Source organism: Octodon degus, unplaced genomic scaffold, assembly GCF_000260255.1.
Source record: "Octodon degus isolate 3935 unplaced genomic scaffold, OctDeg1.0 scaffold00008, whole genome shotgun sequence".
NCBI classification, from domain to species: Eukaryota; Metazoa; Chordata; class Mammalia; order Rodentia; family Octodontidae; genus Octodon; species Octodon degus.
Window position 1 is genome coordinate 18,356,060 of NW_004524584.1, and position 26,371 is coordinate 18,382,430.

Genomic DNA, 26,371 nt, shown 5'->3' on the forward strand with positions numbered 1-26,371 from the left:
GACCCAGATGTGGGGATACCCTTGCCTACCTTGCCTCAGGGCTTCCAGGGTACCTGGAGCAGCTCTCAGAACCATAAGTGGCTTCTCTCTGCTGTGCAAAGAAAAAAGCCTGCCCCACAGGCTCCCCGTGAGCCCCATCTCTGGGCTGCTGCCCTCTGGGTCTCCTCCCTGGTGAGGCTGTGCCTGACCCTCAGGAGGATCACCTTTCCAGGTCATGGCAAAATCTCCAGGAACTGAGACCTCCCAGCAGCAGCTGGAGGGGCACAGAACAGACACAGCTGCGGTGTGCAGGGAGAGCCTGTGGGAGCCCAGAGCGGCCTGGAGGGCTTGCTCTGTGGTTAGGGTTTCCTTGATGACCTGGGAAGGGCTGGGAAAGGATGCCTGTGAGGAAGGAGAAGGTGTACTGCACGTGTACACATGGATGGATGCACTCGTGTGGGCGCGGGCGTGGGTGTGGTGTGTTTGGCCAGGAGCTTCAAGTAAATAACTTTTAATTTTCAATTTCATTTTTATTTTAAATTGTAAACATGACTCGGGATGAAAGTGACTGAGATCAAAGGACAGGGATGCAATGTCCAAACACTGAAGGCTGAGGATTATGTTATGTGTTTTTTAAAATAGGAAGTCATTTGTGCCCATTGGTGGCTGAGGAAAATGCAATGGGAAACACGGGTCAGATGGTGGCACATGAGGGCTTCACAAGAAAGGCACTCTTCTGGGTCATACAGTTTGTCCTGAGGACAGCGTGCATGCTGAGCTGTGAGGTGAGCCGCTTTGCCTGCGGGGTTCTAGTGTGAAAAGTCGTGTGTGCTGGGGAAGGTGTGCACCCAGCATCTCATGAACGGGCGCTGCTCTCAGCTCTGCATCTAGACCCGGTGCCACCCGAGACCACAGCAAGGGTGGCCAGACACACAACCTCCCTCCTGTTCACCTGTGGGTGCCAAAAATAAATAAGCACATGCTTGTTTTGTGCATTAGTTGTGAGGGAGACCAGAGTATTCTTTCAGTTTGCACAACAAGCTACATGGTTGTGTTCATAATGTAAAGCGAGACAATGGTCATCCCATTACATCATCCCCTCATTTAAAATATGTCTCAGATGAATCATTCTGCAAAGCCTTTTTAGCTGAGAAGAGACCATAGCTGTTGCGCAGACAGATGGGCCAACTCCTGCAAGCTAACACTTACCCTGGGGAAGGTGGAGGCGAAGCTGGGATGCCGTCTTTCTTCTGTGGAGATGAAGCTGCGATGCCGTCTCTCTCCTGAAAAGGAAACATGCAATGAAGCGGAGTTGCTGACACGAGCTTCTGGTACTTCAAACTCAAGGCCATTTTAGGCAGCTTTCAGAAATGGCTCCTGAGGTGTCCTGGATCCTGAGCAAAGACCTCCATGGGGCAGCATCCTCCCTCCCAAGCCATGGGACACACGTACATCTGTTTTGTTCCTCTGAGTAGGAACTGGAGGCGGGCTGGCCTCGCATGGAGGGCTATATGCAAGGCTTTGGAGCTGGGCCCTCCCTGTACTGCACAAGCTGGCAGGATCCTCCCACAGTCTCCCAGGGTGCTGGGCCGCAGGCTTGTGCTGTGGCAGATAGCAGCCATTTGCTAAGTGACATTCCTGCTTTCTGCAGTGAGTCTGTGCTCTGCTCCCCCAGCAGCAGCCCCTCTGTCACCAGCACTCCATGCTGTCCTTGTGGCACACAATGGCCTCACCATGGTGGTTCCCCATGCAAAGGTGGACATGACCCTCTCCTGTGCTGCCAGGAATCTGCGCTTTAGTTCTTCAGCCCATTTTATAAACTGCTTGTTTTTCTTATAATTGACTTTTGAAAGTTCAAGCATATGATTTGGAAATATTTTGTCAATCGTTTATATATTTTCTTTTTCTTTCTCTTTTTTCTGCAATTAGGACAGGGTCTACCCGGTCTACAGGGTCTCACTCCATCGATCAGACTAGTAGTGATTCTCCTGTTTTCAGCCTCCCAAGGGCTGGGATTACAGGTGCGCACCAACATGCCCAGTCTCAATCACCATCTCAGCGCACAGGGCGGGCGGGGCAGGCACAGCACGCTGGAATCCAACCCCACTGAGGTGCTCTGCCTAAGCAGGCATGTTAGTCTGCTGAGCTATCAGGCTGGCCCTATACTTCATTTTCTTTCTTTTTTTTTTAATATTTATTTATTTTTATTTATTACATTTATTTATTGTGTGTGTGGCCAGCTCAGCCCACCAGGGGGCGGGGCTGGCTGGCATGTGGTGCTGGGGATCGAACCGCGGTCCCTGTGCTTTGCCAAGCTTGTTTCAAGTAGGTGCTTTAGACCACTGAGCCATCTCTCCAGCCCCTACTTCATTTTCTTAATGGCAACATTCAACTGTGGTAATGTCGAAATGACTGCTTTTGTTTTTAGTAGACACTGATTTTGATGTTATATTGATGGGAATTTTGCCAAGTTAAGGTCACAAAGAATTTCTTTTGATTTCTTCCAGAAGTATTAAAATTTAGCTCTCTTAGGTTTCTGATTGGCTTTGTTTCATATGGAGAGCAGGCATCTTTGTGCTAATATGAAGCAGTCAGTAGTGTGTTTGTTTGTTTTTTTAACCATATGTGTATTGTTGAGTGTAGTATCCCCAACTGTTCTAGAACCACTAGGGGAAAATATCATCTATTCCACTCTCCCACCTTGGAACTGTTGCTAAAACAGCCGATCAGGAATTAGACGCTTAATTCCGGACTTACATTCTGCTCCCTTTATCTGCATGTTGACTGTGTGTCAGTCCCACACTGTCTTTCATGCTACAGTTTTATAGTAACATTTGAAGTCTTGTTATGTAAGTCCTCCAATTGTGTTCTTTATAGAATTATTCTGGCCAGTAGAGTGACCTAGGTCTTCATAAACTTCCACACACATTTTAGGATTAGCTTGTGAGTTCACAGGCACCTACACACACACAGACACACACACACACACACACACACACACACAATGTCTTACTTCCTCATCACTGGGACATAATACCTGAACACACACAACCTAGAGGAGAAGAGGCCCATTCGGCTCACAGTTTTGGTGGGTTCAGTAAATGGTTCAGTGCTTCTGAGGCAGAAGCTGCATGTTTGAAAAGCCTGGTGGAAGACAGCTGCTTGCCCCATGGCAGCCAGCAAGGAGAAAAGCAAGAATCTGGGGCCAGGGGTACACCCCTCCAGGTCACATCTGAGTGATCACTTCTACCACAGCCCTATCTCCTATCAGCATAGTGAGCTCTGAGCTCACCCACAGGTGAATCCACTGCTGAGTCGTGTCCCTAACATCTCGTCACCTCCCAAAAACCATACCTGTAAATACAAGCTTTTAAGGGACACCCAGATCTAAACCACCTAAGCTTGTAGGTGTAACAAGATCAGACTGCAGATCGGCCTGGGACATTGTTCTCGTGGTACCTTTCCCGGGACATAGACATTCATTCTCTTTAACAGATGGTCTCCAACTTCTCTCAGCCACTGTTTGCTCTGTTTAGTCTGCAGATTTGCCCCAGTTCTGTTAAACTTGTTGCTTTTGATAACATTTTGAATGAAATAATTTTTATTAAAAAGACAACAGATTTCTGGCTGCTAGTACATGGGAATGATTGGTGTTGTGTCACCCGCATCTCCAGTAAGCTACTTCGTTATTCCAACGTGTTTGGGTGGTTTTTAGGATTATGTTTCATAAATGAAGGGTCTCCCCTTGTATTCTGTGGGCCTCCTTTGTGGGACTTTGGTATGTCCAAGTGGGGACAGTGGACACCACTGCTTGTGCCATCTTAGAGGAGAGCATCCAGTCTTCTGTCATGAAGTGAAATTGGCACTATATAGCTTTTGTCAGCTGTTTTCTTTCTTTTCTTTAAATAATTTTATTGAGAAACAAATAGCAATGAGAAAGTTTCAAAACTGATTACATTAACATAGTTTCAATAGTTAATACAGGGGCCGGGGAGATAGCTCAATAGAATAAGCACTTGCCTGGCAAGTGCAAGGGCCTGAGTTCAATCCCCGGTTCTACAAAAAAAAAAAACCAAACAAACAAACAAAAAAAAAAGACATAGCCTGTCAATAGTTAATACATTGCATATTGTTGTCTTCTTAGTGATTATTCATTGTACCACATGCAGACTTGATATCCTGCCCACGAACACTATTAGTACAAATCTTTCTATTCATTGAATTAAGAGAAAGTAGCTGTATATCTATCCTATTTTTAATATACAGATATAAAATGGTCCCTCATTTGTATCCCCCCCTTTTTTTGTTTAGTTTTGTCAGATATGGGTATTCCATTGTCATTTAAATATTGTAGGTGCATGAGTTCAGCAAAATATTCCAATGTAGTCCAGTAGTCCATAATAGTAGTGGGCTATCTGTAGGACTGGCAATGTCAGAAGTTGTTGATTTGAGCCTTTTACAGCTCAGCATATTAATATACCTTTACTTTTTATACCTTGTTTTTGTACTTTTCTGCTGGATGGTTAAGACCAAGATAAAGCAAGACCTATATAACAAGAAATGTAATTTTTGTATCTGCCAAGATCAGTCAAATCCCCTCAAGATTTACTCTGAAACCCTGTACCACAGTTTGTAGATCCTTTGTCAGTGTCAGCCATGTGGATGAGTCACGGCCATTGCTTGACCAATTTGCTCTCTGTGAAAGCCTGAGAGAGTGTTTTCTCTCCATGTGACTCCTTAGGCACACTCTACATCATCGATCACTTTCCTTTGTGGCCCCATAATCTCCTTGATCAGAAAATTTGGGCCACAACTGAGTTACATGATGCTATAGTACAGGTTCTCCTACGTCCTGAATCCTCACTGACCTTGAAAGGTTAGTAGCAGCTCTTCTTTTTATCTAATTTTGGTCTACAAATTTAAGTTGTTAACCCTCTGGAAGAGAAGCTTATTATTATTACCCTACAACATAGGCAGTTGAGCTTAATCTCATTACTTGTCTGAATATCAAACATCTTAGACATAACATGAAATACGTATTTTCCATCAAGTATTGATATGTTAAACTTTTTGTTTTTATTCCTAAGTTGTTCTGATTTAAAAAAAAATGTTAGGTGTTTGATGTTATTCAACCCACTTTCTGCATTAATTTAAAGGAACAGAAGGTTTTTGTCCCTTATTCTATTAATAGTTTAGTCTATATAACTGATTTTCAAATGCTAAATCAATGTTGCATTCTTGGAATAAAATCACTAATTCTCGTGTATGATACTGTATACTCATTGCTGGACTTGCTTGGCTAATATTATCAGTGCTTTTGTCACGTTTTCTGAATACTGTTGGTTACAGCATCCTCTTTGATGTTGACACTGAGTGAGTTAATAGTGTATCGTCCTCTTCTGCCTTCTGAAAGTCTTTGTATGTAACTGGTATTTCTTTCTTAAAGTGTTTAGTAGAAGCTTGGCATAGTGACATACATCTGTAATCTCAGCACTTGGGAGGCTGAGGCAGAAAGAGGATAGTCTAGATTCCAGAAAAAGAAAATCTCAAAAAAGGCACATGTCCATGAGTGCTGGGGACATTTTATTTTATTTATTTTATTATTTTATTTCATTTTGGGAGAACTGGGGATTGAACTCAGGCCCTTGCACTTGCCAGGCAAGCGCTTATTCTACTGAGCCATCTCCCTGGCCCCCACACGGTCGGCAATGTGCCCAGCCAGATATTTTGAGCTCCTGTAGGATACTGCTAGAGGCAGCTTTTGAGTATGATTCTTTTGTGTTTTCAATTTTTCTCTTCTTCAGAGACTTGCTTCACAAGGGTTTGGTTCCTGAGGAAACATGCCAGTCTCCCTGACTGAAGCCCAGTTCACCTCCTCCCAGGGGTGAAAGTCACAGAGGACTTGGTACACATCAGCTGCTGTGGCACTTGCTCTCTGTCCTGCAGGAATATCTGCTTGTTTTGGGACCTAGATGTTGATTGTGGCAATCTGCCAGCTCATTCAAAGAGATGAGCTTTAGCACCCAGAAAAAGTCCTTTCCTGCTCCGTCTCGGAGCGCCGGAAGTGCGGCCCGCATTCTGAACTGGACAGAGATGGAAAGCCCCAGAGCACCCATGCTAGCTTGGGCTAGAAAGGCTCCATCATGTAGCTGTGTGGTAAGCATTTCTTCAGCCTTGGCTCTAGGGATTTTGCCAAAAACCAACGGTGTGGCTTCATCTCTGTGTAGTTCTTGGGGATGATCCCAGCTGCTCGCGGAGCTCTACTTTGTATGGATTCTGATCACGTGCTTCATTGAGAACCTTGAAGATGCTCTCCTTTCGAAGCTCAGCTCATCATCTGCAGTAGGTTTCAAGTCATATTTGGTGTTGGCTTCCATGTGGGTACTGCTGTGCTCAGCAGCCTGAAGAAAGGAGCAGAGGGAGTCTTCCCACTGGAGCTGAAGTGACTAGGTGCAGTGGCCCGGCCTCACCTCCCTTCTAGGAATCCTCCCCAGCGCAGCTGCCCTCCATGAGCTGCCGGCCGCAGTGTTTGAGCAGCCAGACCCTCTGTGCTCCCTGGGGCAGCATCCACTCCAGTCACTGTCAGTGCTTCAGCTTCTCCCGCAGCAGGCCAGGAAGATCTTGAAGTGGTCATGGTCATTTGGTCCTGATACTTATCGGGTGTCAGCTTCTCTGTTCTCTCTTTCCAAGGCAGTTGTGACCGCAGGGGCCACGTAATTGGAAAGGAGGCTACCTTCCTGGGTGAGAGGCAAGGCCAGGCCTGGGGACTTCATAATGAGCCAGAGGAATCTGCGAGCCCTGATTCCATAGCAGCACTACGGCCATAACACAGACTGTCTGCATGCATTGTGTTTGATGTCTGTGAGTCCAGAAATTTGTCCTGCTGGTGGCCAATGGGACTTCAAGCTCTGCCTGCACACAGCAAGGAAGCCTCGCTTTTGTCTGGCCTTGGCCCCCATGCCGCCCACTGCACAATGACAGTGGCCCCTAGGGTGACAGATCCCTCAGGGGGAAGGGCCGGCATGTTCTCTGTTGGCACTGTGCAGAGATCTGGGCTGCTCACCTGTCAGCTCACATGTCTCTGTTCTTGGCGGCACATGTGCTGGACCAGCAGCTGTGGGGAGCGGGCTGTGGGGCGGGGCCCTCGGCTGCTCCACCAGCAGCCGTGCAGCCCCACTCATGGCAGCAGGTGGTGGAGGGGCTGTGCGAGATTCAGTCTGCGGTGCTTTGCTGGACTTGGCTGGTCTTGCCCAGTCCTGCTGCAAGCCATTGTCCTGCCCTGGTAGCAGCCAGGATGGCCTGGGAGTTTTCTGGGCCCAGCACATCTTTCCTGGGTGACCTGATTCTTGCCAAGGGCCTGGAGAGTGCAAGAAGCCATTATGCAGGGCAGGTGGGTTAAAGGGGCCACAAGGAACCCAGGTTCCAGCTGAAGGGAGCTGGGTGCGTGACCAGGAGCAGGCTCTACAGGAGCCATCTGGGCTATAGGGGGACCCACTTTCTGAAGCCACACACAAGCACACATGCAAATACGCTGCACGTCACTCAGACCACATGGACACCCTACATGCCACGTGTTCATACTGCACACCACAAATACTACACGCTATATACACACTCATACATACCACACAGATACTACATACACATATCACATAGATACACACAGACACATGTCGCACATACACCTCCTCCCAGACTTAATCATACATATCACATGGCACACCACCCTGCTCACACATGCACTCACACACCACCCTGGGAACGAGACGCAGAGGGACAAGTGCACCTGTGGAACTGCCTCCTTCACGGGCAGCACCAGCTGCGTCCTCCCTGGTGGCTCTGGCCCTTGCTGTAAGCGGGCATGCTTGATGTAGTCAAACGTGCTTTTGTTCTTGATCACTGGAAAGGAGAGTGCAGAAGGCGGCTCAGCAGCAGCTGCTCATCCCCACCCTTGACACCCTCCAGGGAGTGGCCTCTGTGCCCTGCCGTATGAGGCCAGGGTGGGGCTTGGGCGTGAGCACCAGGCCTTGGGGCACAGCAGTGGGGTGCAGCAGGCCATGTGGCTGGCTAGTCTTTGTCACTTGGGTGGGCAGCTGGTTTACTGAAAGTGAAAGTAGGCCAGACTCTGGCTTCAGCTCACACTTCTGCAGAGGGCCCAACTGTTTCTCCCTGAAGCCAGCACATACGAGGCAGCTAGGCTGTGCAATTATTTCTGGAAAGCACAGGGTGCCCACAGAGCCCTCTTTCCAGCCCAAGGTGCATGTGGGCGCGGTTGGCGACTCTGGGCTCGAGTGCAGGTGCAGGGGCCTCTGCTCCAGTGGCACCAGCGTTTCCCAGCCTCCAGGCCTCAGAGCTGCGTGGGGCTGAGCAGCAAATCTGCCCCCATGTGTGCTTTCCTTTGAACGTCCCTTCATGCCCATCTCTGCAAAGCCGCCTGCACTGCCCATAATAAGCTGTCAGTGGGGCTGCGCCTGCCCCAGATGCATCCCAGGAAATGTCCCGACCAGGCTGCCAGGCTGAGGCAGGGAACTCAGACTTCAGGAGCGAAGCCTAAAGCTGGGCACTGTGTCCTCCCGAGTGACCAGGTCCAGCAGCCACTTCAAGTGGCCTGAGGAGCTCTGTCCTTCCCCATGCTCATTCAAAGTGCTGCCTCCTCCGCCTTCCCTGGCTGAGGTGAGCTGGGCGCTGCCGTGGGCACCAGGTGCCTGCAGCTTCCCGCGAGTGTGCCCACTCTCTCTGCCTCGCACAGAGCCTCACAACGTGCTACCCCGGGCACAGGTCAGACCTGGACTCCCTCTTCTCCTCAGCACTGCCCTCCTGCCTGCCACTCCATGAGTGACTCTGCTCCGCCACGCTGCCCTGCGTTGGAGCCAGCTGACTGTGGACTGAACCTTCAACAAACTGTGAACAAAAATGAACTTGCCCTCAGGGCTGTGGGTGTTGGGTTGTGTCCCGGCACAATGAGAAAGGAACTGAGGTATCTGTTATCCCATCCACAAACATGCCCTGACTGCCTCTGCACACAGGCACCCACTGGGCCGGGTCTCAACACAAATCCCCAGCAGAGTGAGAGCTGCGCCACAAGACTTAACCCAGAGTCTGCACTGTGTTTTCACAAAAAAAAAAAAAAAAAAAAAAAAAAAAAAAAAAAAAAAAAAAAATCCATGTCTCGGGCCAGAGGCCAGGAAAGAGTATGTCACAGCACCTGTGAGCCAGGGTGACACTGTTGGTAGGGTCACCTGGGGCCACGCAGGGATCTGTGTGAGTATGACATGGTCTAGCTGAGACTCAGGCCCTTGCCTGGCTCCCCAACCCTTGGGTGGGAATGAGGCAGACCTCAGACATTGGTACCCTGGTGTCCATGGAATCCTAGGCCCCAGAGAGGCTTACCAGCTGGTGATCCCACAGAGGAGGAGGGAGGTGGCCCTGCTGTGCACCTCACTCTACAGCATCTACCTGTTGCTTTGCTAAACCCACATGGTCTCTTTTCATAGTATTCTGCTCTTTTTTTTTTTTTTTTCCCCCCATGGAACCAGGGATTGATCTCAGACCCTTGCGCTTGCCAGGGAAGTGCTTATTCTACTGAGTCATCTCCCCGGCCTTCCTGCTCTTTCTTGTCTGACTCTCCTGTTCTTTTGCCTCTGACCATTCTAAACTCATCTCAAAGATGCATGCTAAGAAGCATGCATCTTTGAGATGCAGGTCCCGGAATGTGACAGCTGGACTTGCTGCCCTTCTCTCTCTCTGTCACTTGACCCTTCTGCCACACACACATGCCTGGTGGGCAGCCCAAGGCCAGGATGGGGTAGGGCAGCTAGGTGAGTACGCACGCAGGTAGATATGGAAGACAAGCAGGTGCCCGAGAAGCACAAAGCTGACCACGCCCACCAGCAGCATTCCGCCCATCATACAAAGGGCCACAGGGGTCTTCACAGGCACGTGCCACCTGGGCAGGAACAGCAGCCATACAGTCACAGCGCTGATGTCTGGGGAGACACAGGCACAGGCATTGGCATCATGGAGGCAGGGGCACACAGGGTCCCTACAGCTGTCCCCACTGCAGTCCTGGCTGGCGGTCTGAGGAGGGGGTGGGTAGCAGAGCCCCCAAGCCTGGTCCTTCACTCTGTCCCCCAGACCTGGGCTCCACACCAGCCTTCCACCTGTGCAGATTACCAGCCACACCTGGCAGGATGCCACCAAGGTGGGGTCTCCCAGGACCACAAACCACAGCTGGCAGAATGAGGCATAAGGAATGACGGGGCTGTGTGGGCAGACACAGCATGACTTCTCAGACCTGCGGAGGAAGCCAGGTTGAGCTGCTGTGCTCAGGGCTTGAGCTCTGTGCAGGCTTCCAATGAGCTAGCTGGGTGGGAGTCACTTCAGTCCACAGTCAGGGAGCTGCACAGAGTCACCACACTGCTGCACAGGACCGGTGTGTGCCAGAGAGGTGCCCACTTCTGCTCACCTCTGCCAAGGCCATACATGGGGCTTAGTCTGAGATCCAGCTGCCCTGGCCTCTCCTGCTATTTCTGTACCCCCAGTTGTCCCAGCCTCTCATTGCACCCCACAAACATCCATGACCCAGATGATGTGCGGCTACTTCAGGAGACACTTTGTGACCAGGGAGGAGAGCTTGTGGAGCTCCAGGATCATGAGATTGTGTCCACAGGCGGAGCCCATATTCAGAAAGAAGTCCAGGGTGGGTGGCATTGTTCTACCTAGTACTCCCAGAGCTATCCTTGGAAGAACAAGAACATCCGCCGTGTTGGCTGAGTGTGTTCCATGGTAAGACAGCAGGCACCACCCTCCCAAGTGGGGGCATGCAGATGTGCCCGCTCCAGTCCCAAGATGAAGAGTCAGAGCTGCCACTACGTGCTGCAGTTCCTGTGACACATGATCACAAATTGGAGATTCTCTAGCCACAAACCTTCGCCTCACACTCTGCGGCCACAGTCTGAATGACATAGTGGACAATGTCCTTCCTCCAGGCCCCAAGGGGCATCTCCCACCTCTCCCAGCTCTGGGGCATCTCTAGGTGTACAGGGGCTGCAGGGCTCCCGCCTCTGCCCCATGTGGCCTCTGTGTGTCTATGTCTTCTCTTCTGTGTCTTGGAAAGACAATGGGCCTAGTTGTGGATGATCTAGACAAGATCTTCATCTAGAGATCCCTTGTCATGTCTGCAGCTCGGTCCTGGGTGTGAACAGTTTGAGGGGCATACCCAACCCGCCATGCCTTTCCCTCTCAGTGCAAATGCAGGTGCCCACGGCCCAGGCTCCTGGGCCTGTGCTCGGAGGTGGATCTTGGCTGTTCTCTGCTCTTCCTCTCCTGACAGTGGCTCTTAGAAGGCAGACCCTGGCCTGCTGTACTTGCATGGCCTCACTGGGCCCCAACAGATCGAAGAGAAGGCTGTGGAGAGGTTAGAGGGCACAGAGCACCTGCTTCCAGGGTCCTGGGCAGCCCTTGGGTAATGTTGGTTACAGATTAAAATGTCCCCAAAGGTCTCGTGATAGAAGGCAGGGCCTGGTTGGAGGTGGTCACTGGGGTGTGACCTGGAAGAATGTATTCTTGTCCCCCACTCATCCCTTCTCTGCTTTCTGGCTGCCAGGAGGTGAGCAGCTGTCTCCCACTAGGCCCCTGCACCATTACACTCCTGCCTTGGAGCCAGCTACCCACGGACTGAATCCCCCAAAACCGCAAGCCAAGTGAAACCTCTTCTTCACATTGTAGATGTCGGGTATTCTGTCCCAACAGTGGGAAAGGTGACTGATATGTGACGACACAGAGCTGCTTGTAAGCTTGGCTCACCACTTAGACAGACTTCTTCCCAGAAAGGTGGCCCGAGTTGAGGCAGAGGCTCGGCACCCTCACAAGGGCAGCCCAAGCGGGAGGCACTCCACATACTGCATACCTTTGTAGCTGGGATCCGTGCGGAGTTTGTTGGGGTTGATGAAGTGCTGGATGCAGACGTACAGCAAGAGGACCTTCGTGCAGAGCAGGCCTATCAATGCCGAGGCCACGGAGCAAAAGAAGAACCTGCAGGAGCAGAACATGCTGGGGACACCGGCGAGGGTAGGCTGACCCATTGTGGGCATCCTACAGGGAGACCAACCCTGACAGCCCTTGGGCCTCCTTTGTGTCCTCTCAACCACCTTCTAAGTTCTCTGGGCAGACATCCCTGGCCAGCAACCTCACAGCCATGCCCTTGCTCCCCAGTCCTCTGCCTGAGCCCTCTGTCTGTCTGTCCTGCTGTCTGGACAAGACCCCTGCAGTGAGAAAGGTGGTCCCACACAGCGGCAGTGCCAGAGCCCACGTGAACAGCAGAACTGGCATCTTCCTGAGAGCTCACGCACTTGGCCAGGCCTTACGTCTCCTAGGCCTGCACTATTTCCTCAGCCCTTGCTGGTGCTGGTGAGGCTGCATGCTTCCCCGGGCCTGTGAGGCCAGAAGCTTGTGTCCCTGCCACGCTCTGCAGACCGCATCAGCTCCAGGGCCAAGTCCCGCTCAACTCCACTGTGCTTCCTCTGCGTGAGGACACCTGGCCCAGACACGTCCCGGGAGCCCCACACATCCACTTCCACCTGCAGCCTAGACATTCTTTCCCAATGCTCTCGGTCTGCTTGCTGCTCTGGGATGGCTGCCTGGGCCTTGAGAGGGCAGATGGCCCAGGACAGTGAGACCAGGAGACCCAGCCAGTTCCTGCAGGCCAGGGCAGGGTCTCAGGGACCAAATCGGTGGGCACATCCAGGGACAGTTCTGCCAGACAGTTCAGGACAAGTGGACACAGGCACCAAGCCTGCTGTGTGGGCCAAGGATGTGGCTAGCTCTTCCCCCATGTGTCCCATGGTCCACAGCTCCTCACCCCTCAGCACCCCGCCCTCCTGGAGGTCCTCCTAGGATGGAGGCACCTATACTCCCGTGAAGGACCCTGGCCCTGTGAGCCACTCCCAATGCCTCCACCAGCCCTCACCAGTAGTTCCTGCTCCCCACGCAGTTGTTCAGCCACTTGCAGTGGTGGTCGAAGCCGGCGACACACTTGTTGCAGGCACTACAGTGCTTGGCTTTCTCATGCCTGAGAATTTGAGGGAGCTCATTGGCCCAAATGTGTGGGTAGCATATGGGGCTTGGATCCCTAGTACACAGGGGCCCTAAGACCTAAGATGTGACCCAGCTGGGCTATGTGGCCTTGCCTTCCCCTTTGTGAGAAAACAAGGAAAACCCAAAGAAGATTCCTTTGTGCCCTGGGCTATATGGAGAGGGGTACAGGTCACAGAGACTGAGGGCCCCAGCTGAGTTGGAAGCACTTGACCAGGTGGGCAGGCTCAGCTGTCACCTAAGGGCTGTGGGGCTGGGGTAGACTCACACGGTGACCTCGCATAGGTGGCAGTACAGATTCTGGATCACATGTGGGTGCTGGGAGCGGTCAAAGGTGGGCATGGGCTTGGAGTAATTCTTGAGTCGGACGTTGGCTTCAGCCGGGTCGATGGTGACTGCAATAAGGTGGACAACCAAGTGGAAGAGGAACACAACACCGGTCACCTGGGTGTCAAGGAAAACATGGCTGGGCCAGGTGAGTAGGGCGCAATGCCCCTGGCTCACTGTTCCCCATGTCCTGAGAGGAGCCCACACTCAGGGATAGGCCCAGCAGGCCAGCCTTTTCCACCTTCTGACTGCACGCTCATGCTGAGGTTTGTGGCAGAGCCAGGCTGGGGTGAGGCCCCGCGGTTTCCCCTGTCCCTGTCCTGCTTTGCAGGTGTGTGGGTTCCAGCTGCAAGCACGCATGCTAGACCAGCCACAGGTAGAGGGTCCAACACCAAGCATAGCCCAGGTAGAAAGAACCCTGCCCCTCAGGGACGTCTGGGCTCTTTCCAGCCAGGACCAGCTGGCCACAGCAGGAAGGGTTCTATGCCCTGGTGAGTAGGAGGATGTGCTCAGACCCCACACTCCCCTCCTTGCCTGGGAAAACAAACAGGAGGGCACAGCACACAGGCCCCCACCCTCTGCACTGGGCAGCCAGTGCATGCAGGTCCCTGTGCAGAAGCCAGGTGGGTGCCCAGCAGCAGGCACTCCCTGCCCAGTAGGAGAGGAAGGCCAGGTTGTGATCAATCTCTGAAGGAGCCCTGCAGGTTATGCTAGGGCCAAAGCCTATAGGCGGGCAATGCCCAGCCCCACAGAGCTGATGTGGGGCTCGGTGAGTGCTCCACCCCACCTGAGGAGGATCCCAGACAAGTCTCACAGGGAAGCAGATTCTGCCCCACCTGCCCAGGGTAACATCGGGCACGGGAAGGGTCCTGGTGTCTGTCACACGTGTCCTTGACAGGGCACAAGGGGCTGACTGTGCTGTCCCATGAGGGCAGGCCCTCAGCCTGTTCCTACCACCACCCAGCTCCTCCTGCCACATCATGGGTGGTGCAGATGAGTCTGCATCCCATAGGCTGCAGGTAGCCGCTGGGCACATGCTCAGGTGGGTGGCAATGCAGGACCCACAGTGTGGGTGGCTCTGCACCATTCTACAGGCTGAGCCCTGGCCAAGCTGTCTATTTGTGTGGTTACTGGGGCAACAGGTGTGCGTGGGAGCCTGAGACATGGAAGGCAAGGGCTGGGGCCATGGATGGGCAGGACCTGTGTGGCTCCTTCCCTGGGGCTGAGCAAGCTCAGCGGACACAGCAGGCAGGGAAGGCGAGCAGGGAGGCAGGGCTTGGGTGGGCACTCAGCCCTAGGGGAGGCTAAGGAAGGTGCCCAGGCCTTGGGCGCTATGCCCTGGGACATTCACATGTCCTGCTGGGGGCCAGGCTGCTGCAGTGGACCCTGGACACTTGTGCCTCAGGTGGAGATGCTGGACTTCAGCCTCCCAGGAAAACCTGCAGAACCAACTTCCTTGGGGACACTGAGACTCTAGGTGGAGTCCCCACCTGGATACCCCCTCCCCCCATACGAAGTTGTGTCCAGTGAGGACCAGGTTTCCGCCACAGGGCACAGCCTCTGTCCCTGCCCCTGCCTGTCAGCCATGACTGGGCGTCTCAGGTCAGGAGGACAAAGGTGAGAGAAACAGGGTGGCTGCCAGCCCAGGCCTCCTCTGGAAGTTTCGGTCTGGGAGCGCAGAAGCCCAATGTCCCTGGCAACAATCTGTGTTTAGTAAACAAACCGCGGGAGGGAGCCAGTTTGTGAGATACACGCCCTTCACCCTCCTGACACTGTGACCTTGCCCTGTCGTCCTGCAGGCAGGAAGAGAGGGGTGGGGGAGCTGCGAGTCCCTTCTCTCAGCCGCCTGTCCACTCCAGGGCAGCTCTGCGTGGAGAATTTGGCCGGCACAGAGGGGCGCTGCTGAAGATCCCCCCTCCCCCCACCTGACGCCAGGGCTGTGATTATCCCAGCCTGTGGCTGCCAGAGAGATGTCCCCAGGTTAAATAGAGCTGCAGAGTCCAACCACGCGGCCCCCTCTGCAGGGAAGATCCATGCCAGCCAGCCTTGTCACTGAGGACCTGGAGGACTGAGGGTCCCCCACTGGGCACTGCCCTCCACGGAGCAAACCCCACCTCCGGGCCAGCCCAGTCACTCTCAACCCACAGGCCTTGGGGGCCACAGATGACGCTGGCGCCCTCCAGTGGCTGCAGCGCAAGCACGGTGAGTGGGAAGTGGGGAGTGGCCACAGGAAGCCTGGCACTGGCCGGTGCAGGATGGAGGGCGAGATCAGGGTTCTGGGAGGACAGGGACCCCACAGAGAGCAGGCAGAGCTCACACACAGAGAAGGCCAAGACCAACACCAACACAGGATCAGGGACGTGTGAGGGCCACATGCCTGACTTGGAATCAGGGTTTCCTTCTGCTGACAGCAGAGGTGAGATGAGGCCATCAGGTGGGCCCTGCCCCAAGGGACTGCAGGCCTCTGGGGAAGGGACTAGACTGAGGCAGGCTCCTCAGGGCTGGTGGGGTGAGGACACAGCTGGGGACAGTGCCTTCCATTTCCCCTACCTCCACCTCAAACTGTGAGACAAAACAACTTGTGAGCCAGATGTGGGGGCCCGTATCTGTAATCCCAGTATGCTGAGAGGCTGAGGCAAGAGGATTATAAATTCAAGCCCCAGTCTCAGAAACTTAGTGACTTAGCAAGATTCTGTCTCAAAATGAAAAAATAAAAAGGCCTGGGGATGCAGCTAAGTGCAAGGCCCTGGGTTCAATCCCAGGTGCCACAAAAGCCAAATCAATACAATTGTAGTTTGAGGTACCCAAGGTGTGGCAAAGACAGGGCCTCAGTGATGCTGAGGGGGATGTACATCCTCAGTGATGTAGCCAGGGTGAGATAGCGGGAAAGGAGGACAGGGAGCAAGCAGAGAGCCCTGTGTGGGACCAGTGAGCAACAGGTGGGTGGCCAGCCATCTATGAGGCCACCCTGTAGCCCGTGTCTGCCAGCAGCTGCTCTGGCCATCCACATGTCCCCCAGCAGGCCTGGCCCCAGACATCCATGCTGCTGTGGGAGGTGCAGCCCTGTCCAGGCCATACTGTGGCTGGAACTGCAAGGCAGGTGTGATCTGTGGAGCCGGATGCCACCCAGGGCCCCGGAGACGCTGAGGCTGTGGCCATGTGGCCATGCACAGATCCAAACAAACCTCCCCTAGGACCATGGGGTTGGAGTAGGAGGGTGAGATGAGCCATGCGGGATTGTGCTGTCATTACCAGTGTGGGTGCCATGCCTGGGCCAGAGCGAGGGGCAGAGAGCACTGGCTAGAGACCCTGAGTTGCCTTGACACTCCAACCTGCCCACCTACCGTGGACAGTGTCACTGGTACTTGTGGTCTGTGAATACAGGGCCTGGGTGCAGGGTTACCCAGGAGCGTGTGGCAGGCTGTGCACAGGTGCAGGACAGGAGAGCAGAGCGGTCAGCCTGTGGAGGAAGGGGCCTGGCTGGCAGAGGCTGAGTCTGCAGAGGACAGGACAGCTACACCTCTGACAACCTGAGCCCCCATGCCTGTCCAGGCCTGGCTCAGACCTCCCTGCTCCAGTTGGGCTAGAACCCAAGCCTTCTCAGCAAAGGCCTCCTGCGGAAGTAGAGCTGCTGCCCACCTCCTAGGGTCCCCCTGCAGCCACTACTCTTCCTCAGAACATCTCCGGCTGCAATGGAGTTACCAGAGGGGCCAAGGCGCAGAGGGCCTAGCATCCAGTGTGTGTGCATGGCCAGCGCCGCGCACCAGGGCAGCCTGGGACCAGGAGACACTCGCCCAGCTGGCCTGGCCCTTCCTGGTGTGCAGCGGGAGGCCTTGCCTGCTCAGGGAAGCAGCAGCTGCCCAGGGCACCCAGCACCAGAGCTGATCCCCGTGTCCCGAAGACATAGCCTTAACTTCTCAGCTAGACTGGGGGGAGGGAGTGTCCTGCACATGCCAGTAGAAAAATTAGCTTTAAATATTTACATTAGAAGCTAGAAAAGGCCACACATCAATCCCAGTTTCCACCTTAAAATGGAAAGGAAAGGACTGGGCAAACCCAAAGAGAAAGAAATAACACAAATGCAACCAGATATTTGAAAAAAAAAAAAAAAAAAAAGACAGTTAATGCATACTAAAGCTGATTTGTATAAACAGGACTAAAGGCTGATGAAAGAAAAGAGCAGGAATTCAGCTCAGGCACAAACGGCGGCGGCAGGGCCCTGCAGACACAGAAAGGGAAACGGCCCGCTTGCAAACAAACAACGTCGGCCCAGGGAAACGTGGCAATTAAATGAAATAATCACATTTCCTGAAAATACAATTTAGCCAAGTGGACAGGAGATGAAACAGAATAGCTACACAGCCTTTTACCCTCTAAAGACATTGAATTCATTATCAAGAGCCTTCCTGCCAGACGCCTCGAGCTCTGAGAGGAGATGGCCCAGCTCACTCTGGTGCAGTGCAGGTGCGGGGCGCCCTGGATCCACAACCACAAGGGGGTCCCCTGGGTGCAATGAGGCTGAGAGACTGTCAGGGGCGTGGTGGTATCCAGGTTGCTGCGTGACTTGCTAGTCACGAACGAGAGCAGTGGTCTTGAGAGTAAAGTCCAAGGCTTGCAAAGCAGCTCCCAGAAGGGAACATGAGAGGCAACACCGGCCTGCAGAGCCCTGGTGGCTGAGGTGGGTGACAGGCACACGGGGTCATTTGTGCTCTCCCTTGCCTGAAAAAACAGTGCCAGGAAGAGCACCCAGCTCACAGGTGGCGGAGCTCCGGGATCCCGCCTGGGCCGTGAACACAGCTGCTCACCTCGCTGCTCTTGCCTGTGTCCTCCGCTGCCCCCGCCCACCAGCCACGTGGCCCCAGTCACATCACTCACCAGTGCCTACAGGGATGGTAAAGCAAAGCCAAGGGCCACGCAGCGGCACAGTCTTGTGGAGGACGTTCGGCTCCAGATGTGACACTTGCACAGGGCCACTCTGCACCCAGTGCCAGCCCCCCAGTCCCCAACATCACAGCTGCCAGGGCCTGGCCAGTTGGGTGTGACACGGAGCACGTCCCTTCCCACTGCCTTCCGGGTGCAGCCTCTGAGGGGACCCAGCTGTGATATTTACACAGTCGCCAGGCCCACCTGTCGCCGGCCCACAGCTGCAGTGTGCTCACTGACGGGGCTGCGTGGGCAGGGGCACACCGTGGAGCGCAACTTGCTTCCCAAGTCCTTTCTTATTTACCTTACTCCTCTTCTGAGGACAACACAATTGGCCTGGGGTGCTGCTGTGCAGCTCCCTCCCTTTCCTGAGGGCCGCCCATTTCCAGCATCCTTTCACTCCCTTGGTCCAGCTCACAGCAGTGTGTGGACCCTCTGCACATGGGGACAAATGGCTGAGGCACACAGGTACAAGGAGAGAGCCCACAGAGACCAGCTCTATGGGAGACCAGAGGAGAAGTCCTCCTTCCTACCTCCACCCCATCAGGAAGAAGGATACGGAGTATGCAATGTACTTCCAGATGCTTGGCAGGAGTGGAATGACAATCCCAAAGACAAAGATGGACAAGACCAGGTAGATGGCCCAGGCTACAGCCTGGAAGGGGTGGAGGGGCGGCGACCAGCCATTCACCCTGGACAGGTGGCGTGGTGGGCTCTTCAGGCTGCTGACCTGGGCCTCCGGGAGGACCTGCCGCAGGCTCCTGCTGAAGACGTCCATCTGTAAGATAGAGGGCCATGGAGGCTGTCAAGCTCAGGGTGGAGCGGGGAAGGGCTGTGGGACCCACCTGCCATCACAGGCAACACCTGGGCATAGAGTCAAGAGCTGATACCTGGCATTGCCCAGGGCTGCTGCAGCACACCTGGGGTTAGCTGGAGCGAGCTAGTGCCTACCTCCATGGGCCACAGCTGGCACCCCTGGGCACAGCCTCAGGAGCTCTTGAGACTGCAGAACCCAAAGACACATGCATGTCTACCTGGCTGGGCCCAGGTAACCAGGCGTGTCCAATCTTGGGGGAAGCCCTTGCATCTGAACAGTGGCATGAGGGGCTCTGAAGTCACTTTGGGCCCATCAGGGGTGGGTGGTGGCTGGCACTAGAACTAGGGTGTGGAAGATGCCTGTGGCTGGGAGCTGCCAAAGAGGAGCTTTGCAAAAGATGGCCTTATGCAAAGCTTTGCTGTCCCTTTGGTAAAAATCATTCACAAAATGTAGCAATCAAAGCACTTTACGGAGAGACTGAGGAACGTTCTGAGACTCTCGTTCTCTACGGGTTCTGCATCCCCTGGGCTCCCTGGAGCCCACCGTGGCTGCTGGGCTCCTGTACTCTCTGAGAGACCCCAGGTGGGCATGGCCTGTTCTCAGTGGCCTGACTCTGTCTGAGGAGCTCCAGGCAAGTGTGCTTATTGTGACTCTAGGCCACAGTACTGGGGTAATGATGTGTACTGAAAAAATACAACCGCCCACTAGACACAGTCCAGATGAAAGTGGTGGCAGGAAGATGATGCCGGAGATCAGAACTGTACTCTGGAAGGTCAACAGGGAGGTCGCAGAAGGCAGAGTGGCCAGACAGATCAGGAACCAAACCCTCTGAAACTGAAGCCCAATTAAACCTTTGCTACCTTGTATTGTGGTGTCAGGTGTTGTGTCCGGCAACAAGAAAGCTAATCCAGAAAATTGGTATCAGGATGGAGGTCTTGCTGTGAGCGTACCTAACTATGTGGTTCAGAAACCTTTGTGACTGCTTTATGGGAGGATTTTGGGAAGTTTGGAGGCGCCAGCTAGGGAAGTCCTAGATTGGAGTAGGCACAGCCTGATGATCTGGTCAGAGCTCAGACCAAATTGTTACAAAAAAGCAGACAATGAAGACAGACTCACCAGGTTTGTGAGTCTTCAGTGCAGAGCAAGGACTCCACTGGCAATTACACCAGAAGTTGTGCGCACTACGGTCTCCTCCTGCCGCCACAAAGCATCTTATTTTGCTCCTATCCTGAGAGTGAGGAAGACTGAGGACTGAGGTGAAGGGTGGAGATTAACTGATCTAGCATAGGACATTTCAAGATAGCCAACTCTCAGGCTGTGGCATGGGCACTGCTGACTGCTTTTGGCTTGATTTATAGTGAGGATTGAGGTCAAAGAGTGGAGCAAAAAGTTTTTAAATGTGGCCCAGAAGAAGCCATGTGTAAAATTAGGGACAAAAGAGGTGTGCTACTGAAGGGGTGAATGCCATTTAAAAGAAAATGCACAGGGATAATACAAAAGATGCTTTCAGGGCACCTCAGAAATCAGAAAGACACCACCGTCACAGGCTGAAGGGTGAAAAATGGCAGCCTTTCATTTAAGAAGAGTCTGTGGCATCTGCCCAAGAAGGAATTGGTTCCCTAGGGTTTATTTTGTGTTCAGTCATTCAAACACTTAAAGCCCCTAGCAGCCATGATTCTAGGGGGCCTGGCTACTGCTTATACTGACAGCAGACCTTGGCATTGTCGACATGATGCTGTTTTAATCAGCATGCCAAGTGCAAGACTTGTGGGGTCAGGATGGCTTCCATCTTGATTATAAGGAAGGCCAAGCAAGGAGTCTCTGAGAGGGAAAGGTGTGAAGCTATGGGAATGAAGTCAAAGGTACAGGGGGTGACCCTAGGAACCTCATCACTTCATGGAATAGGAACACCTTACAAGGAATGCTACAGGCTGTGAGTGGAACCAGCCTGAGAGATTGTGCGGGCCCACAAGGCCACAGGCATAGAGTGGAGCTGCTGCCCAAACTGCTGCAACCCTCACCTCACCATCATTGCCTCAGAGCCCAGATATGGAGCTACAGGTCTCCTGTTGTCCCACCCTGGTTTCAGTCTTGCTTTGGTTCAGTTCTTTCCTATTCCCCTATTTCTCCCCTTTGGAATGGGAGTGTTTACCCTACACTATTGCATCTTGGAATTATGAGATTTTATTTTATTTTCATAGAGAATCCCAGCTGAGTTTGCCTTGAATCTCAGAATAGGCTTTGACTTTTGAAAAATTATTGGACTGTTGGGACTTTGTGGAAGATATTAACACTTTTTAAGTTGCACACAGAACTGCGGTATCATGCTAAGCAGAATTGTGAATTTGCTATGTCTTTATTTGTGGATGAAGTATGGGTTAAATATTGTTTAAGCAGCTGTATCTGGGGTGGATTGTGACCATTAATCAGGATGTGTCAAATGGAGTGGATCAAGAAATGCCTAGGGGATTAGTAAAGTTTATTTCCGGGTGTGTCTGGTTGGGTCAAGGATATGCGACCTAGGTACTCTGTATGGTCTATGCCACTTCCTCTCTGGCACTGTTCCCCTGCTCTGCTTCCATTCTGCTGTGAACTAAGCATCTCTGCACCATTCACCCAGATCCACCGCGATGGTTCTACCTTGGATCAAGCTGACCATGGACTGAACCACTGAAACTCTGAGCCAACTGAAGTTTGTCCTTTCAGTTGTGAATGTTTTAGTGACAGGAAAGCTTACACAACAAAGTCACTGGTCAAAAGATTGTCCCAGATACAGGGTGAGGACCAGGTCAAACCTTTATTTTGATCTTCAGAGCAAAGTATCTTGTAAAATATCACTTTGATCTATGCAGCAAGTTACTTAGTCAACCTACACAGACCTCCAAGGCAATGTATCTGACCAAACCGTTACCCAGACCCATGAAGTAAGTTACCTGGTCAAATCTTTACTCAGACTTATAAGGCAAGGTAGCTGCTTAACCTTTGACTCAGACCTGAGTCCCATTTAGCTTTTCCACTTGTCCGGTAAAGCTTGTGTCAGACCTAAGCAATAGCACCAAGATTGGTGTGACCTCTTTAGTCTCTTCTCAAGGCATGGGACTGGTCATGTTAGAAATTCCTATTACCTTGTTTAGTGAAATTTTGTATTGTTTCTAATCTGTTTTCTTGTTACTTTTTTGTATTCTTTAAAAAAATAAAATAAAATAAATAATCTCAACAATTAAAAAAAAGAGAAGAGAGTACCTAAACTGACCAGAGAGGCTGGATTACACACACACACACACACACACACACACACACACACACACCCCAAGGGACAGAAGAACTTCCTTGCACACCTTTTCCTTTTGAGGGAGTCTGATCTCTAAACATTTCTGTTTGTAAATTTCAAATACTCTTTCCATGAGTTTAGAATACATGTAGAGAAGAAAATGCGTAATTTTCTATTTTGAGTTGTACTTTCTGGGAGGTTAGAAAAATCAGGACCAGCCCCTGAATGGTGGGCAAGATTGGCCCTGGGCCTGGGGAGATAGCTTAATAAAATAGGTGCTTGCCTGGCAAGTACAGAGTCCTGAGTTCAATCCCTGGTACTGCAAAAAAAAAAAAAGGGGGGGGGGGGAGGCCTGCCCATTAGCTCAGTGGTTTAAGTGCCTGCTTAAACAAAGCAGTCAGGCTAAGGATGCTGTAGTTCAATCCCCAGATCCTCATGCCTTACTGGACCTGCCCTTAAGGCATCCTGGGCTAGCCAAAAAGAAAAAAAAAAACTTTAGGCGGGAGAGACAGCTCGGTAGAATAAGCGCTTGCCTGGCAAACGCAGGGTCCTAAGTTCAAGCCCTGGTTTCACCCCCCCCCCAAAAAAAAGTTAAAAAAAAAAAAAGATTGGCCCTTCCCTTCCTACTTTGGAGTAGAGCACTGTGTGTACCCTACAGAGGCAGAGCTGCTTACCAAGCAGAACCTAGTGGAGGCTGCCAGGCTCCTGCCACTTCCACACAGCGCGTCCTCCTAGGAGGACTTCATGGGACACAGAAGGCACTTCTGGGCCTGTCTCTCCTTCTTGTGGACACGGCCACCCTGCACAGACCCTCAGTGGGCCAGGCCCTAGGGCACAGATATGTCTTGCCTGCTCCAAAGTGACAAATGTCAGAAAAGACCTGAAAAGAACAATGACATCTCCTGGTCTAGAGAAGTGGGAAGTTCCTGTCCCGTTTCCCCCATGGATGCCATCCACCTGGGAATGATGTCCCGGAGGCGACCAGAGGAATGTGGCCAGCGGGGAGAGGGTGTGGCCCATGACAGAGGGCCACACATGTGTGAGCGCCCAGCCACAGGGCGCAGGGCACTGGGGCTCAGCCCCGGGGGCCTCAGCAGTGCGTCTGGAAGGGGCATGTACTCCTTCCCGGGCCCAGGCTCGACTCTGAAGACACTGCTCTGCTGGACGGCACTCACCTGACCCAGCACATGCACCGCAGAGCATCGTGCACGGCCCAAGGAAACAAGCACGGGACATACCACACACCACCACACACAGAGAACACACACCCACATGCCACACAGCACACAGATCCCATAGAACACATGTACCACATGCGAGACACATGCACGTGGCACCACACACAGCACACATTAGTACTCATCACACACATGTAGCACAGTCCCGGGCTCCCGTGGGGGCCTCATGTCCCTCTCTCTTGTCTCCCTCCAGCCCACACGTGCCCTGTCTGGCTGGAATCCTTTGTTTTCTCATCCCAGCAGGGAGGAAAAGGGAGCATTTGAGGTGTGAAACCAGCCCAGGAAGCAGCCCTGCTGGGCTGGGCAGTGTGCCTGCAGCCTCTCTGGTCCTTGCAGCTCACACCTCGCGCTACCCTCTCTGGAGGCTCCACTCGGTCCCTGTGCAGGCACCCATGCTGAATGTCACTGCCATAATCATTGGCTGGTGACACAATAGGGCCACCCTTCTTGGGCTTCCTAAAGGTGCTGTCCCTGACAGCTCTGTACGCAAGTCCAGACAGCTATGGCAGTGGACGTGTTATCTCCCTTTGTCCGAAGATCTGGAGGCACCACCTCTGCGCACACCCAACACCCAAACACACCTCTGCCTTCCCATGGGGTCTCGACATACTGCTGCTTGGCACTCCACGCTGGCCAGGTGAGCAGCCTCCCTGGGCCTCCCTTCCTGTTCAGCCCTCTTGTCTCAGCAGCCCAGAGCCCACCCACCCCAGGCCTTCCTGTGTCACTCCCCACCCCACAACCCCCTTTGCTAAGCAGAAACCCTGGTGTCTCCTGATGAGTACAAGTAGATTGTGTTGGGTATGATGTTTAGACCTCAGCCGGCCAGGTCCAGAGCCTCCGCCAAGGGCCCTGGTTGGAGTGAGGTAGGAAGCAGCACCCGCCACCCAGGGCAATATTCACCCTGACCTTTCACCTTTTCAATGGGTTCAGCAACAAGATCAGCACCTCTCACTAGGCACTGGCCGGACGGACGCAGTGGGGCCTTCCTGGTTCACATGGCAGCCACGGAACCCCAGCAGCCTCACAGACCCAGGTGTGGCAGCCACAGAGACGCTGTGGGGGATGGGAGCAGGGATGGGGACAGACCCAGCTCAGGTGCCCTGTTGGTGGCTTCCAGCTCCTGAGGGCCAGGGCCCTACCCCCATCCTCCCACCCCTCATCAGCCATTCCTGCTCCAGGCCAGAACCTGGAGGCAGACCTGTCACCAAGGCCCAATGGAGCCCTCAGCCACTATGTAGGCTGGGCGCCTTCCTAACATGGGCGCATTCCATGGCAGGCTGGGGGGCTTGTGTCATTAGCACAGCTGGACCCCATGTGAAGGGCATCTGCACCCCTGCCTGCTCCCCAAAACCCTCTGCTTGCAGTGTCTGTAATCCTAGGCTCAGGAAGTTCTGGCTTCCTACTTTTGAAGCCGGAACTTTCATCCCTGTAACTGAAAGTTTATAACCTCCTGTTCCCATAACATCCTATTATAAGGGAGCAGGGAGACCAAGATACAAAAGGACTGCAGCTTAACGAGCTGCCTTTGTTCTCTGTCCGCCCACCAGTTCTATGCCAAAGACCGATCCCCTTGACCAAATGCATAAAAGCTGGAACCTGTTCTTTTTCCTTTGCTCAGCCATTTTGGATTTAGCAGCGGAGCCAACGTATATCTGAAAGGAAGATCCTCCTGTTTCCTATTTAGTCTCCATGTCTCTTAAATCTCAGCATTTTTGGTGATCACAAATGGAATAGGAGACAACAGATTTGCTCTTTAACTACAGTCCTGAGATAGCCCAAACTGTAGGACTTCTGAGATCTCTGATGCCACCAAGCGAAACTTGAGCTCAGAGAGAAAAATTAGCCATCCCACAGCCCAGAGACCCTGAGGGGATCCAGGGCAATTCTGAACCAACAGCAGGCTACAGGATCCTGTAAGGGTGTGGGGACCCATGGGAGAAAATCCATTAGGACAGAAAGGGAGTCTGATCATCTCCTTGGGACATCTAGACACAAACCTAGCAATCTGAAGTGGACTGGGTCAGATTTGTAAGCCATATTCCAAAGTAGAAAATGCAGGAGTGGCCCACAATGAGAGTATTTAGTAAGCTGACCTCAGACCAAAATTGGATCACACTGACACCCTGAGCAGGGGTGACTCACTGGGGTGCTAGAGATGTGGAAGTGGCCCACTGTGAGAGAGGCTCGCAGAGAGAGTTGGAATTGCAGGAGTGGCCCACACTGGGAGGGGCTAGAGGATCCCATACCCGGGTGAAAACTGGGAAAGGGGAGGTATGTGAGTGTGAGTGAGTGGAACGAAGCATGTGAATCTGAAGGATGCGAGGGAAATACGTGTGTGTGTGTGTGTGTGTGTGTGCGTGTGTGTGTGAAGTCTAAGAGCCCAAGGTCGCCTGGGCTCAGGCGGGGGGTCAGGGTAGTGTCTCGGTTACTTTTCTCTCATTGCTGGGACAAAATATTTGACAACCAAAATTAAGAAAGGAAAGGTAATTTAGCTCACAGTTTGTGGAGGTTTCAGTCCATACTCCCCTGGCTCCAAGGCAAGGTGGCACACGGCAGAGGGCAGCAGTTCATGGCGGCGGAGTTCAAAACAGTAGGAACAAAAGGTGAGGGGCAGCGGCAGAGAGCAAGCCTCTTTCCCTCCCTTATACCGCATTCAGGCTCTGCGCCCCAGGGCGGCTCTGCACCCCAGGGCAGACACCCATAATGGCAGCATTGGACCATGAA

At 52.9% G+C, this 26,371-nt stretch overlaps 1 protein-coding gene and 1 pseudogene across 1 annotated transcript; both read right to left on the minus strand.

Moving 5' to 3' along the window:
- Positions 1-5,847: 5,847 nt before the first annotated feature.
- Positions 5,848-6,356, minus strand: LOC101560263 (annotated as a pseudogene).
- An 800-nt stretch (positions 6,357-7,156) lies between these two features.
- Positions 7,157-24,603, minus strand: LOC101560658 (probable palmitoyltransferase ZDHHC11). Its single transcript, XM_023704660.1, has 8 exons — positions 24,561-24,603; positions 18,881-19,099; positions 13,340-13,515; positions 12,947-13,048; positions 11,888-12,012; positions 9,810-9,965; positions 7,766-7,878; positions 7,157-7,336 (listed from the first exon to the last, which is right to left on the minus strand). Exons 2-8 carry the CDS (start codon positions 19,097-19,099, stop codon positions 7,157-7,159), a joined length of 1,071 nt encoding a protein of 356 aa, XP_023560428.1. The 5' UTR covers positions 24,561-24,603.
- Between the last annotated feature and the right edge of the window lie 1,768 nt (positions 24,604-26,371).